General features: G+C 58.5%; 5 protein-coding genes across 5 annotated transcripts; 1 reads left to right on the top strand and 4 right to left on the bottom strand.

Annotated features, from left to right (window-relative positions):
* Positions 1–120: 120 nt before the first annotated feature.
* On the bottom strand, positions 121–1,835 carry B0I36DRAFT_332452 (uncharacterized protein). Its single transcript, XM_046155114.1, has one exon. It carries the CDS (start codon positions 1,804–1,806, stop codon positions 214–216), a length of 1,593 nt encoding a protein of 530 aa, XP_046008599.1. The 5' UTR covers positions 1,807–1,835; the 3' UTR covers positions 121–213.
* A 3,685-nt stretch (positions 1,836–5,520) lies between these two features.
* B0I36DRAFT_366946 (uncharacterized protein) lies at positions 5,521–6,851 on the top strand (the record flags this gene model as incomplete). The annotated part of the gene is made up of 2 exons (XM_046159383.1): positions 5,521–6,530; positions 6,650–6,851. 2 exons carry the CDS (start codon positions 5,521–5,523, stop codon positions 6,849–6,851), a joined length of 1,212 nt encoding a protein of 403 aa, XP_046008598.1.
* Positions 6,852–7,261: 410 nt separating this feature from the next.
* Positions 7,262–8,050, bottom strand: B0I36DRAFT_417035 (uncharacterized protein; the record flags this gene model as incomplete). The annotated part of the gene is made up of 1 exon (XM_046162099.1): positions 7,262–8,050. One exon carries the CDS (start codon positions 8,048–8,050, stop codon positions 7,262–7,264), a length of 789 nt encoding a protein of 262 aa, XP_046008597.1.
* Positions 8,051–8,444: 394 nt separating this feature from the next.
* On the bottom strand, positions 8,445–10,005 carry B0I36DRAFT_387428 (uncharacterized protein; the record flags this gene model as incomplete). Its single annotated transcript, XM_046161174.1, has 2 exons — positions 8,445–9,530; positions 9,657–10,005. The coding sequence occupies 2 exons, from the start codon at positions 10,003–10,005 to the stop codon at positions 8,602–8,604; spliced, it is 1,278 nt and encodes a 425-aa protein (XP_046008596.1). The 3' UTR covers positions 8,445–8,601.
* Positions 10,006–11,169: 1,164 nt separating this feature from the next.
* Positions 11,170–13,533, bottom strand: B0I36DRAFT_353214 (uncharacterized protein; the record flags this gene model as incomplete). The annotated part of the gene is made up of 4 exons (XM_046157188.1): positions 11,170–11,568; positions 12,790–12,922; positions 13,013–13,226; positions 13,467–13,533. The coding sequence occupies 4 exons, from the start codon at positions 13,531–13,533 to the stop codon at positions 11,170–11,172; spliced, it is 813 nt and encodes a 270-aa protein (XP_046008595.1).
* Positions 13,534–13,964: the final 431 nt, after the last annotated feature.

Raw genomic sequence — 13,964 nt, 5'->3', positions numbered from 1 at the left:
AACAGCACATCGATAACATGACGAGAGAGGACTGGCTTTTCTGATTCCCGTTCTTGACTCCAAGTGCATTACTCTCACTATATGACACGCGTAGATATAGTTAATGTCGCCATCTTTGTCTATTGTTCTATTTCTTACATTATTCTCGATTCATTACAACATCTCATCCTTCCCGGCTCCACACCTCGTCTTGTCCCATGTCAGATATGACAGTCAGATGCCCAGGATGAAGATGTCTCCCTCTCTCATCACGGCCCGCCAATCGACCCCCCGCTGCCCCAGCTGATCCTGCAGCGGCAGCATCCTCTCCCTGAGGAACCGCGCCGCCCGCACAAAGTTATCCCCGTACGCGCCGAAAGCTTCAAAGCGCTGGAGGATCCACTCTCTATGTTGGGGTTGGCGGGGGTTCTGATCATGTCCGACGCCGGCACCGTGTATTGGTAGAGGGTCCTCCTCGATCGCGACCATGAACAGCGGCCACGCAATCTTGGTCAGCAGCTCGTCCCCGCCGTGCCGGTACGTCTGGTACGCGAGATTCATCGTCGCCGCGATGGCACGCTCGCGGCGGCGCTGTGCTGCTATTCGAGCCTTTGCTGGTGCTGCTCCTCCTCTTCCTCCTGCTGTCTTGGTCCTGTTCGGCTTGCTCTTCCCTCCCACGGCGCCCCTTGCCCTGGCAGCCTTTTTACTCCGGACGCCGCCGCCACCGCCGCTGTAGAGCTCTACCACTCGCAAGTAATCAAGAATGACGGCGTGGTACAGCGGCACGATGGTCCGGATATTCGCGACCAGCCGGTGCGAGTTGTCCGTCTCGGGCGACAAGCCACACGCCACCTCGAGCAGCTCGGTGCTCTCGTACCCCACGCGCCGGATCTCGGCGTCAACCTGGGCCGCACGGGTCGCGAAGCTGGGTGTGCTGCTGCTGCCGCTTTTAGGGGCGTCGCCACCACCACTGCCAGCGGCTTCGTCGGCGAGCTGAGCGACAAGGAAACGCAGCTGGTTCGTGTTGGCCAGGAACCCAAAGATGGCGCGGTTCTCGACGTCGTCGAGCAGCTCGGCCTGCGGGTAGGCGTCACCCCACATGCTCCGGTACAGAGGGTTCGAGTAGCGGTAGAGGTCACGGAAGGTATCGGTCGGGTTGACGGGTGGTGTGACTGGGACCCACGGTGCCGGCGGCGGTGATCTCGTCATTGGCGAGGCCGCCCCTGACGATCTGTTGATATGTGAACTACTTTCGCCGTCCTGGCTGCCTAGAATGCGATACATCATCGTGTTCAAGTGTCCGCCCAGGCCGCTCGAAGCGGCAGCGGAGTCGTGCAGGGACAGCCAGACGAGGATGCGCGCCGAAAAGACGGACAGCCTGGGTTCCTTCCCCTGTGCGGTGTTGTGTCTCGCCAATGCTGTCGGCTCCTGCTCTTCGTCTGACTCCTCTGCCTCTGTTTCCACCTCTTGGTCGTCCTCCGTTTCATTCCCCTCTCCATCCCTAGTTCCCGACTCGTCGCCGTCGCCGTCGCCGTCATCATCCTCATCCTCGTCCCCGTCCTCCTCTTCCTCACTATCATCATCGCTATCGTCATCCACAACCATCCTCGGCGTCAGGGGAGGCTTGAGCCTCCGCAAGCTCCGCTGCTGGTGCTGCAGGAACGACGCCGCGCCCATCAAGTGGTTCGCATATCCCAGACACCTGGAGTCGCCAAACTGCTGCTCGTAGATGCACATGAGCCACAGCGCCGTCAGGATGGCGTCCATATCCTGACCCGGCGGCGGAGGGTCCGTATTCCCGTCGGTAGCCGAGACCGTGTCGGCCATGGAGCGCAGCGCGGCGGAGTAGTGGTATAATGGCGTCCGGTTGGCTGGCATGTTGCCTCCTCTACCGCCAGCACCACCACCACCACCCATACTACTACTATTTCCGCCATACGACTGCTGATGTTGCTGCTGCTGCTGCCTAGACGGCCGGCGCAGGTCCATCGCCCGCATGCCCAGCGACAAGACCATGTGCATCACCATGGGGGCGTCCTGGGCAATGTCGAACATGATGGCGAAGAGCGAAAACTCGGGGTTCTTGGTGTGGTGCGTCTTGGCGAACACGGTCCGGAAGAAGCGGATCGCCTCGTGGTCCCGCGGGCCCAGGGGCAGGGAGGACGAGCTGACCTCGCCGGCTGCCGTGGAGAGGCGCACCATGGCGAGGGGGCTGGCGGGGGCCGAGACAGAGCTGGATGCTGCGCTGGGAGAGGAGGAGAATGGGGCGTAATAGTGTCGTGATTGTGTTGGTGGTGCCAGGAGGTGTTGGTGGTGCCGCTGGTCCCGCTGGTGCTGTTGCTGTGCCTGTGGATGATTATGTGAGTGGTCTGGAGAGCCGCTGTAGTACTGCTGAGTGTAGTACTGCGGATATTGCTCTGTCTGGGGTTGCTGTTGTTGTTGTTGTTGATGTGGATAGTAATGATGGTGGTGCTGTTGCTGGCCGGGTCCAAACTGCTGCATACCTGGCGGCAGCTGGGGGCCATATTGTTGCTGTTGCTGTTGCTGCTGTTGCTGCTGCCCATCGTAATACAAGTACTGCGGATCATGATGATGTTGTTGCTGCTGCTGCTGCTGCTGCTGCTGCTGCTGCTGCTGCTGCTGCTGCTGTTCATGTTCATGTTGCTGTGGCTGCTGCTGCTGGGCATCAAGCATTGCCTGCTGCCGCCGGCGCTCCGCCAGCGATGGCCGGGGCGTATAGTCGCAGACGAGGTTCATGCGCCGGCAGCGCCCGCAGGTGGGCTTCTCCTCGTCGCAGCGCTTCTTGGCCTTTTTGTTGCGGCATGTCCAGCATCCGCGCCGCGAGCGTGTCCCCGTGCGCCTGGGCGGGGACGTTGCGGCGGTGGCTGTCTCATCCCCGTCACCACCACTGCCCGCTCTGGTGGTGTTAGTCGTGGCCGCCGCGTCGCCCTCCTCGTCGTCCTCCGCGGCCAGCACACTGCCATTATAGCTGCCGTTGTAGCTGTCATTGTAGCTGCTGCTGGTGGCAGTCGTGGTGCAAGTCCCCAGGAAGAGGTCCTCGACTGTCACGGCGGCGTATGCTGGCGATGCAGAGGCCGACAGCGGAACCCGTTGGCGCAGCACATGCTGCACCGCATCTACGGGGTGCTGCTGCTGGTATTGGTACTGGTCACCTTGGCCGGCTTCGGGAGCGTGCTGCTGTTGCTGGGAGGGCGGCCGCGTGGGTAGCATTGGCTGCTGTCGGGCGTCCAGGTTTGGTTTCCATCAGCTCGTCGAAACGCCCAGGCCTGTGTGCCTCCTTACACCAGCCAGCGCAAGGATCCTCTCACGATGGCTTCAGGCTGGGGTACCGTGTCTAGTTGGGGACAACGGGGCGCGCGGGGCCGGCGTCTCTAAACTCTCTAGTGCTGAAGGGGGCCTTCTCGAAGCAGTGTGGAAGCACGCACAGGGAGGACGAGAGCAGCAGCAGCGGCCCGTTGGGGCAAAATAGAGTTTTGGAGATACCAACCCGGACCCAGGCGACGTCAGGGCGTCTTGAGTCAAGACCCCTAGAGCTATGTATGCCATAGTGGGCAGGGGGCGACAAACCGGCCGGGGCCGCCGATCCAGGATGAAAAAGAAAAACACTGAAAGCTTGCGTGGCCGACAAGATGACGACCCAGCCCTGTGGCGCCGTTCCCAGCAGTGGTTGACAGGGGTGCCCAGCGCTGAGCACTTCCCAGTTTGTGTGTGCGGCACCTGGCTAAAAAGTTCTCGAAGCCAGGTTAGGCGGAGCCGTCGGCTATTGTCCGTCCTGCTCGGCCGACGATCCCTGTGCTGGTCCCGCTTTGTCGCAAAGCTCCCCCTGGAGACTGGGGACGACATTGGCTGAGCCTGCCGTCGGAGCGGTTGGCGTCGACAGAGGTTGAAGCAATGATTTTCACCCGCCAGGTTTTGTCAGGGCTGTGTAAGATCGCCAGGACCCCCTGTACTCTCATCACGCAATGTGGCCCATTTCCGGCATTTTCTGCCCGTGCAGAGAGAGAGCGCCATTGACCTTTGGTACTTGGGCCGGCGGCGGCCCTGGTCTTCCACACCGAGTCAAGTATATCTTTTCCCCATTGGGGCCCGTACCTGTTGCAAATCCTTCTGCTGGTGCCTCAGCTCGGGCACCAGAGAACCCCTTGTGAGATGACTCTGTTACTTCTCGGTGCTGCCCAGCGTGCATATCATACCTCGTCAGGCACGCATGGCCTGCGAAGCACTCATGCAGGGGATGCAGAAACGCCCGCCACAAATCGTTCTCCGATCCCTCTGCTGGTGGGGAAGCACTCTTGGTCCTGCAGCAGATCGTTCGGAAATAGTCCCCCACGTGGTAGCTGCTTTTGGGCTCAATCACGGCCCGACTAGTGCCTGACACTTCAGGAACTGGTCCTCCGTGAAGGCGCTACAGCAGTCGAGACAAGCGTCGGAAGCCATCAGTACTATCTTGGAGAAGTCAAAATAGGAGAGCCTGGTGGCGGTTGCCCTTGAGCGCGAAAGCGTTTGTCTTGCCCGTCTCTCAGCGGCACAGCTTGTATGCGGGGTTTGGGTCACTCTATTTTCTGAGGATGGCGGAGAGTTTAGTGCCATTTAGCTTTAGCCTATGGGGGTAGCCGCACGCTACTCGGGCCTGTTACCACTCAGTGGGGATTCTGAGTTGTGATGACTCGGTTAGGGAAATTTGGTATTACTGTGGTCACATTCTGCGTTGACTTGGAACGTCGTTTTCCCACTGGGTCAGACTTGGCGAAGTGGCATGCCAAGCACGCCCCAGGTTTAGAATGGTTTCTGGCTTTGGATGGGGCCTCGGGGCGGTACCTCGAGCCTCGCAGGGGACGCCGTGGTCGAGGGACCTCTCTCAGGCATTGGAATCAGTGTGACTCACGTCGCAAGAGGTTATCACCAACATTGGTGGCCTGCCAGTCAGCATGATTTATTTTGTTATGCCAAAGCGCCAGACCGCATCACTTCCGAGGGGATGAACAATGGTTGACTTTGTCGTATCCATCTCCTGAACTACATGCTACTAGATATAGGACAGCACTAGCCCTTGTCCAACAACGCAAACTGACATCAACCTGTTGGAATAGCTCTCTCCGTGGCCTCAGTGGGCTGTGCGAATATGCTGCCTCGCGAAGCCTATGCATACTTCAAAGTTGAATACGATGCCTGAGCGTTCTGTTACCATCGTACTTTTTTATACCACAATTCCGTTTGTACCTGAGCACTTGTTATCAGGCATTCTTCAGACTATCGACGATATAATTTAGGCCAGAATGGCCTCTGCCATAGACCTAGAGGCTTGTTCTATATTGCTGTCTGCACATTCTTGGCCCAACTTCTACATCCTAGTGCCTCACGAGATCATCACCACCCCTCCATATCTCTGACATCTCGCCCGACATCCTGAGCGGCAATCTAGCACAACTACGTAAGTATACCATTCAGTCTCAAACTCAACCACAACAACAACAGCCATAACTACGTACCTGCAGGAGACCACCTATAACAACAAGCAACATGTCCTGTCCACCCTTATTCGTCATCCAACCTTCTCCCGGCAAGGGCAACGGCGTCTTTGCGCGACGCGACACCTCCGCTGGCACCCTGATCTTCAGCGAGCCGGCACTGCTCACCCTCGACGCATCCCTCCCGGCGCGCCAGGCCTGCCGCAGCCTCGCGGCGTGCTTCGCCCGGCTCCCCGCCGAGGACCAGGACAAGATCCGTAGCCTGCACTGCCCCGTCGACACCGTGCGGTCGAGACGGATCATGCTTGAGCTCGCGCACTCTGACAACGGGGACGACGACGAGAGCGGGACAACCCAAGCAGGCGATGATCCCGGTACGAACGCGGGCAGCAGCACGCACTCTGGCGCGGGCTTTCCGGCATCGAAGCGGCGCAAACGGACGGTATCCGCGAGTTCTGGAACGTCGTCTGCAAACTCGCGGGCAGCAGTGCCGCCACAACAACAACAACCACTCACGGAAGCAGACATCGCGATCTACCTGGCCGCCACGTCCAACGGGATCGCGTTCCTGGGCGCCGCGGACGGCAAGACGTACACGGGGCTGTTCCCCTCCGTGGCGGCGCGGATGAACCACACGTGCGAGCCCAACGTCGTGTTCGCGGTGGACCACAACGGGGTGTACCACCTCCGCGCGCGGCGGGACCTGCAGGCAGGCGAGGAGTTGCTGGTGAGCTACCTGCCCAGGTTCATGGCGTGGGAGGCCCGGAGGAGGACGCTGGGGGAGTGCCATGGGTTTGTGTGCGGATGTGCGCGGTGCGTTGAGGGTGCGAGCCGTGGTGTTGCTGGTGGTGGGAGTGCAGGAGACAGAGGAAGAGGACCAGCGCCGGGCTTCGTCCCCGCCAGCCAGATCCATCCTACCTTCGAAGTCTTGGAGCATCAGCGTGCCTCTATGGCTGGGATCGATCTGGCTGAGCTGCACGCCTGGATCCGGGAGCTCAAGAGTCGCGAGTGGAACCTGCGCAAGAAGAACTGGGGTCAAGAGCCGGCCGAGCTGTTTGGACTGTGAGTTTGTCTGTCTGGTTTCCTTTCACCTTCTGTGATTTGCAGTTTGACGAGTTGTTTGGCTTCGTTTCGTTTCTCCTGTTTGCTGACTATCGGTCATGACCGCTACGTCGAATTAGAGCATACGCCATCGCCGAGGCCCACTGCGGGATGGGCCTGGTTCTCCGCCGCCCCAGCGAGGTCGAGTCGGCCATTGCGTACCACGAGCTGGCGGCCAGAGTCGGCGCCAAGTACTGGAGTGAGACAGATGTGTTCGTACGGGAGCAGCGCGGCTGTGTCATGGCACTCAAGGTCGAGCTGCGCAAGTTCAGTGGCAAATAGCAGCTGGGGAAACGACAATGAGGCATAGTAGGGAAGGTTTATACGGGGCTCCTGTCCAGGGGAAAGGATCGGTAGTGGGAGAGAAGGACATTTGGGTTGGTCAACAGCACGTGGTCAATTCCCATGCTGGTGTAATGTTCTTTCATCTGCCTCGATATCGAGAGGACGTTGGCTACACTATACTGCAGACGTACACCGGAACGTCTTGTTGAACGTCTCTTATCCAGCAGCCGCGGTCTCTGGCAAGAGCGTCACCATGAACAAAAGCCGCAGCTCCAAGTGTTTCGTTTTATCGAACCCAGCCATTCTGTGTACTGAGGTTCACAACACGAACATTCTTCTGCGCCCATACAATCCATGCCTGACTCGGTGATAATCTTGCCCACTGTCCTCGACTCGAGCGCCACGCTTCAGAAGTTTGGTCCAGAACCACCAGCGCTATCAGCATGACCTGCCTCCTGCGCCTCAAGCAGGAAGACATGCCACGAGTACTTGTCATTGACCACAGACCCGTCAGAAGTCTCATACCGCCCGTATGCCGCGTCTACTGCGCCTGTGTTGTAGCCCCGTCGCTCAATGGTATGGTGCCAGTCGAGGAATTTGGCCCAGGAGAAGCGCGTGATCAAGTCTGACGTGGCCATGTCCGAAGCGATGAACTCGGCTAGCGCAACGTCAAAGCCGGTGCTTGCGTTGAGACGGAGGATGCATTTGTTCAGGTCGAGAGGGATTGGACGGGCGTCTTGTGTGTTGGGCGAAGCAGCGGCTGCCTCATGGTTGCCGCCACGGTTGTCATTGAGATTGTTGGCATTATCGTTATCGCGGATGGGTGGCTCAGCATTTCTGGGAGACTCGTGTCGGACACGCTTGCTGGGACGTCCTCCCTCTGATCGGGAACGCAAGCCGGCAGCCGCTGAGGTTGAGGTACCGTTCTCTACTGCAAGAAGAGCACGAGATGCTGGCATGAGCGTGGCCTGAGCTCTGCCATCTGCCTGTAAGGGCCGGATGACGTCCTCTCCAGACGATGAAACCGAGGACGAGGGCGATGATGACTCGTGGCAGCGCTTCGCTGGGCGAAGGGGACTGAGTCTGAGGTTGTGGACCGCGACATCGTCGCGCGCATCCGAGTCCCACGCTTCGTCTGCGTCTTCGGCCTTGATATTGACTGGAGTGCCTTCCTCCTGCTTCCTGATGGTGGGCATCGTGAGCTGTTGCGTAGGTGGTGGTTTGTTTGTGGTCCGGCTGCGAGAGGGATTGTATAAGATGGAAGTTGGTTCCTATGTAAGATGAGAACTAGAGATGGCGGAGCAAAAGTCCTGAGGTCAGACAGAGAGACCGGAGCAGTGCAGCGAGTGCCCAGAAGAGATTGAGTGCTGAGCTGATTGGTGTTCGCTTATGCTCTGGCGTGCCAGGACTTGTCCACAAAGAGATGTTGTTGACTACAAACAGTCTTTACTCGTAAACACTGTTTGCGATTGTTACGGGGCGGTTTCGTTTGTCCGTAATTGAGCTCACAGGGCAATCAGGACAACCTCACGGCGGCCTCTGTGAACAGTGCGTGATGTATATCTCACTACTACATTAATAGATACAGTGCGGTATTTCAGTACCGGCCGTGCACGGCGAGGTTTAAAGTGCACAGTCGTGCCTATCCTTTCCATCTCTACTTGCTGCAGCTCTACTGTTATTTGACTCTGGTATCATATGTCATTTTAGCAGAGATAAAAACAACCCTACTCCATGCTGTCCTCGCTTAGTCCGGCCACGCCAACAACTCATCCTCTACGCCAGCATCATCATCCAGCATGATGCTATCAACAAGACCGCCGTCCCCACCGACGTGCTGCCCATGCCCTGCCCCAAATGCAGGAGACAAATGCATCATGGCCCCGCCCCCCATGTTCACAAGCAGCGACGGATCGATAGGCGTGTACTCCGACCAAAGTGACTGCACCGACGAGTCGTAGAACACGGAGCCCCGGAAAAAGGCGTCCATTGCTCCTCCTGTCGGAGGAAGGTGGCCTGTTGATTGAGGACCCTCGGCGACAAAGAACATGTTGTTTTGGTAGCCACTGGTCGCCACCCCTGTCGCTGTGCCTGGCAGCATCTGACCTTGTATAGTCTGGGGCACGCCATCACTATGAAAGCCACCGTGCTGTGTTTGTAGCAGTGACGGCATCGCGGAGGACGCCAGTGCAGAGGATGACCCGGCCGTGTGGACATTCCCGTCCTGCACGTGTTGCCGCTGTGTTTTCTTGTGCTTATGCCTCTCTTTCTTCGCGTGCGCTTGCTGCTGCTGCTGCTGCTGCTGCTGCTGCTCCTGCTGCTGCAGCCGATGCCTCCGGTGCATCTGCATCTGCTGCCGCTGCCACAACAGCCTCTGCCTGTCCATGAACTGGCGTCGCATCTCTTCCTGCTCGGCCTGCCACGAGCCATGCTGCGTCTGGGTCCTCATCATGGAGGGGGGTCTGCTGAAGACCAGTCCGCCCCATGGCACGCCGTTGAGCTCGTGTTGTTCAGCGTCGTTGTCCAGGGGCCGAGGCAATATCGACGACGACGATGCGGTGGCAGTCTCGTCGTGGCTGCTGCTCGTCACCCACGGCCGGGCGTAGGACCCGCCGGCGAGCTGCTGGTTGCGCGCGTCGCGGCGCTCAGTCTCCCGCTTGAGGGCGGCCTTCTCTCCTGTTTGTGTGTCAAGATTTCCCATCGTCAGTGCTGGCTGCTCTCCTCCCGAGATGGGGTTCGGATTGTTGACATCGTGTAGAAGACGACACGGGGGCCTGGGGGTTTTTCTACGAGTGGACTTACTATACTTCCTCTGCGCTATCCTGTTCTGCACCTTGCGCCTCTCCCGGGGGTCTGTGATATGCTGCCACTCATCCTCTTCGTGTGCAGTCGTGGCACTCGAGCTGCCGCCGGCGATGCTGTCGATAGAGCCGATCTGCCGCCGGCTGTGATGTTGTTGTTTCTTGTTCCCGGCGTACGCCGCGGGGCTCGAAGGCGCCGAGGATACAGTCGACGGCGCCGAGGCGTCGGTGAACGGGGAGAAGCACGCGCCCGCGTGGGCGGTGGTGCTCTGCGTGTGCACCGTGGTTGCTGGGCTGCTGGCTGACAGATCATCGTCGACGTCCCGCTGCTCCATATAGTGTGTGGCCATGTTGGAACTTGGATACGGCACCGAGCATAGTTTGCGGTCCGTGTTGGGTAGAAAGGTTGAGGACTCCTGGAGCGTTACGGGCCGAGCCTACATTTGTGGGCAGGGCTCACGTACAAGTATGCGCGGTGCCCGCCAGGCAGACTAGGAACCTTGGAAGGGGTGGTGGGCTGGCCCTACATAGGGCTGTGACTGCATCCTGTCATGTAATGTAGGCAGAGTGAACGCACGGGGGGGATCCACGGAAGTCCCCGAGGCGAGCCCAAGCGAGCAAAGGGACGACGAGGACCAGAAACAGCATATGACTCTGGTCTTCATCTGGTCGGTCAAGAATCAAGAAGCAATCTAGCTTGGCCTTGGACTGCCGGGCCCCTGGTTCTGTAATGCATGCTGTCTGGTACCTTTGGCGATTGCGCTGGGCCGGACCAGGGGGGATCCCTGCATACTCTAAATCCTAGGGGTGGGCGTCCCGCTGGGGGCCAAAACCTGTCACGAGGGGAGAAGGAGGGGGCCGTGGGCTGTTGGATTTTCCCGGCCGTGGCCAGTGAACGACAGGAATGCATACCTTACACTGGCGAGGTGAGTCCAACGAGGACGGCTAATGCACAACGTCCTTGGAGACTAAAGGGCGTGCATGGGCTAAGCCCTGCGAATGGAACAGTAGCCCCCCTCGGCCCTAATGGTCGTGGTGTGTCTTTGCTGCTTGGGCCATTGTGTCACTGCTGCCTTGCCACTGTCGTCAGCCCTCATGACGAAGCCGCGGCGGCTGCTCGACGACGAGAGAGCCCTATCTCTCTCTCTTTTGTTTTCCTGGGTGCCACCAAGGCACATAAGGAGGGGCCATTAATTTACTGCAGGGTGACACCCGCGATGGACAGAGTGCCCGACCAGGTCCAGAACAGGCATTCCCCACTTGCCCGATCCTCCTCTAGATCCTTGACCCCGGGCTGTGGTCTTTCAGCCCCAAAAGTGCACTTTTCTCAGACCCAGCTGTCCAGCTTCCCCCTGGCCTGGTCATGGGGAAAAAGTGCTCCGATTGGCAAGGAGCAAGGCAGGCTACAACCAAAGAGAAATTCAAGAGTTCGACCCCTGGCCGGCAACATGCGCTTGTGCTCAAAATAACACCCGGCTGTGGCTTGAGGACGCCGCGCGAGGATCATGACTGGCTTAGCGGTTTCCCCCGGGCTGCCGTTGTCTCATGTCGGTGTTGTCTCCTGGCCAATTACATGGCCACAGGACAGCAGGAACCGCGACAGTTGTAAAGGGCATGTCGGCAATACTCTGGGGAAACTGTTCTCCAGCCAAAGATGCGGGAGGGCTGGCCTCTCCTGCGCCGGTTAAACCGCCCCAAAACCCGGCTTCCTCGGCTGGCACAACAGCAATCAGCAGCAGCAGCAGCAGCGGCAACCATGGCAGCGAAGGAACAAGCTCATCTCCCTGGCCGCCCGTTCTGTCTGTCTTCTTGTGGTGCCTGCGGCTGATTGTCACGAGATTGAGCATTTGTGCAGTTTTTCCCTCGAAAGCGAGCAGTGCGACAATGCCAAGACTCGCCGGAGCCGAGGCTACCTAGATGAATCACAATGACGCACGTATCTTCACAGCCTGGAGAGGTTGCCGTGCCGCAAAGCCGCGTGGCTATGCTGACGAAAGAGACGCCCTGTGATAGCGATAGGAGCATAGGCAGCAGCAGCGCCTCAATCTTGTTGCAACTAGGGTCATGGAGATCATAGTCCATATCAGGAGAAAGGGCGCTCCATGGCGAATCATTGTCACTATTTGGCTGGCTGCAGGCGGAACTAATAAGGGACTAAGGGGCGTTGCGCGCTATATGCCGGCCTTGGCGGGCTTGAACAAGTGGCCCAAGCACACGGCATTGGTAGAGTGGATGAACCTTGGGAAAACGCCATGCGCAATAACGAAATCAACGGTTTTGGGGGCCGGTGGCTGCATTATCCACGCCTGTTGGATCCGGCACACAATCTCCACTTGCTGGCTTGTCTCCAGTCCAGCGGGTCCACGGGCCAGCTATGATTCTTCACCGGACATATCACCGTGGCGGTGATTAAGGTTTTTTCTGCGGTCTAGGTGCAGCCGCAACATCTGCAACGGTGCTCCCTGGCAGCCTGTGTGCAGTCGTTGACGGTATCCCACACAGAAGCCTGCGTTCCTAAGCCACACAAAGCCGAAACTCGCTCAGACGTGTCCCCACGCGCGCAAAATCCGCAGCAAGTTCTCTCGTCTGATGCCCGAGATAGAGGACAGGAACATCGCCAAGAGACGTAGCCGCCGCATTCCTCGTGTTCTGGCCCAAAGAGTGGCATCCCTCCGCACAAGCCCGCACCCACCCGATTTTGTGACGTACCGTGGGGGAGTGCCCACCCCCCTGGCCGTTTTTAAATGTACGAAATACGATGGACCCAAGCCTGTGGGAGCACAGTCGGGTACAGCCGGGTACACGAACCGGCTGTACGAAGCAGGCCGTGCAAGAAAGGAGGGGCAGCCTTGACCTCGCTTGCGTTGCCTCATTGGTGAATCCTAATGCACTTTTGTGTGTGCCAGGTGTGTATGCAAGTTGTCGGAGTCGACTCCGTCCAGGTGGGCCGCTCCACCTTTTAGACCCTTGCCCGGGATGGAAGGGGTGGATGGATGGATTGGCTCGATCTGACCAGGCGGACTTTTGGAAGATTTTCAGGGATGCTGTATTGATTGCTATCTTGAGATGAGCTTGTCTGTCTATGTGGGGAAAGGTTGTCCCATTGCAACGTGGCGATGGTCGGCCTATCTTACAAGATTCTTCCGCAGTGGCGGCATATTGTAGCCAAGTCTGCCTGGCAACAATCTCTTGCGTTCCAGGCTCAGGCAGCAGGGCGATGGGGGATCCACAGGCACGACCCTGGCTGGCAATCCTTCTGCAGGACAGCTAGCATGAGAGAAAGATATGATTTGATTTGTGGCCACGACTGTGACGGCATAGATTGTTCAAGACAAGTCAAGCGAGTCTATGGCTTACGGGAAGACGTCCTGTGGGCATAGTCCCCCATTCGATCTGATCATTTCGATCTGCAGCTTGAACGCGGTGCTCAGGACGCCAGTACCCCCATTGTGTCTATCCATCAGTGGCCGGTGGAACTGTCCCAGCTGGGCTCTCTGCTCAACGATGCCGATTTGAAGATGCTCCAGCGCCTCTTCTCCGACTGAGCAATGGGTGTCCACGGACGCCGTCTCTAAGAATGGCTGACATATCTAACCATCCCGTAGCCTGTAGGTGCCCAGTGTCCTCTAGCCTGTCACCAATGCCGTAGCAGCCATCGGCGCCTACCGCATTCATGTGAAGGCGTCCCTTCACGCATCCAGGATAAGCATACAGAACTGGCCAAACCATCGACGACGGTCGCCAGAGCCCCTATATCGCAACTGGGAGCGCGTGCCATGAGGCGTCGCTCCTAGCCTGCAAAACTGCCTACCTTCCAGCAGCTGCGTGCTGGTGGCGAGGACGGCTAAGACGCGGCTGCCGCGTGGCCAAGCCGACATGACGTCTGGGCCGATGGCGTCGTGCGGCGCGTGCCGCAAATCTTCCAACCGTTGTGCAGCCGCATCTGGCCATCATAGCTCTCGCTCATGCCACGTGCCGGGCCGGCCGGCTACTGGGCGAGACGCACATAAGAGACACTTCTGTTCCATGGGACATGTCTGGGTTGTCAAGGAGAGGAATAGCGTGTCTCGAATGCGTCTACGCGACTTGCGACGGCGAAACAATTGCTGCGACTGTTCTCGATGAAGTGGCTGCCATAGTTGGTGATGGCAAAACTGCTCCCTGCTGTCAAGCAAGGCTGTTCCCAAACGCTAAACATCATTGCTGCGTGTCCAGGAGAGTGCTCCAGTGTCACCAAAGCTCTCTATGACATACATGACCATATTCTAGATGTGAGGAACACGGCTCTGCGATTCCTCGATGGCTCCTG

The sequence above is a fragment of the Microdochium trichocladiopsis genome (assembly GCF_020744255.1).
Source record: "Microdochium trichocladiopsis strain MPI-CAGE-CH-0230 chromosome Unknown B0I36scaffold_9, whole genome shotgun sequence".
NCBI classification, from domain to species: domain Eukaryota; kingdom Fungi; phylum Ascomycota; class Sordariomycetes; order Xylariales; family Microdochiaceae; genus Microdochium; species Microdochium trichocladiopsis.
Note: the sequence above shows the minus strand (reverse complement) of the source record. Positions and strands in the feature narration are given on the sequence as shown.

Bases quoted from the DNA above. Each gene is read 5' to 3' on its own strand.
- B0I36DRAFT_332452 (XM_046155114.1), bottom strand. From the start codon at position 1,806: ATGGCCGACACGGTCTCGGCTACCGACGGGAATACGGACCCTCCGCCG.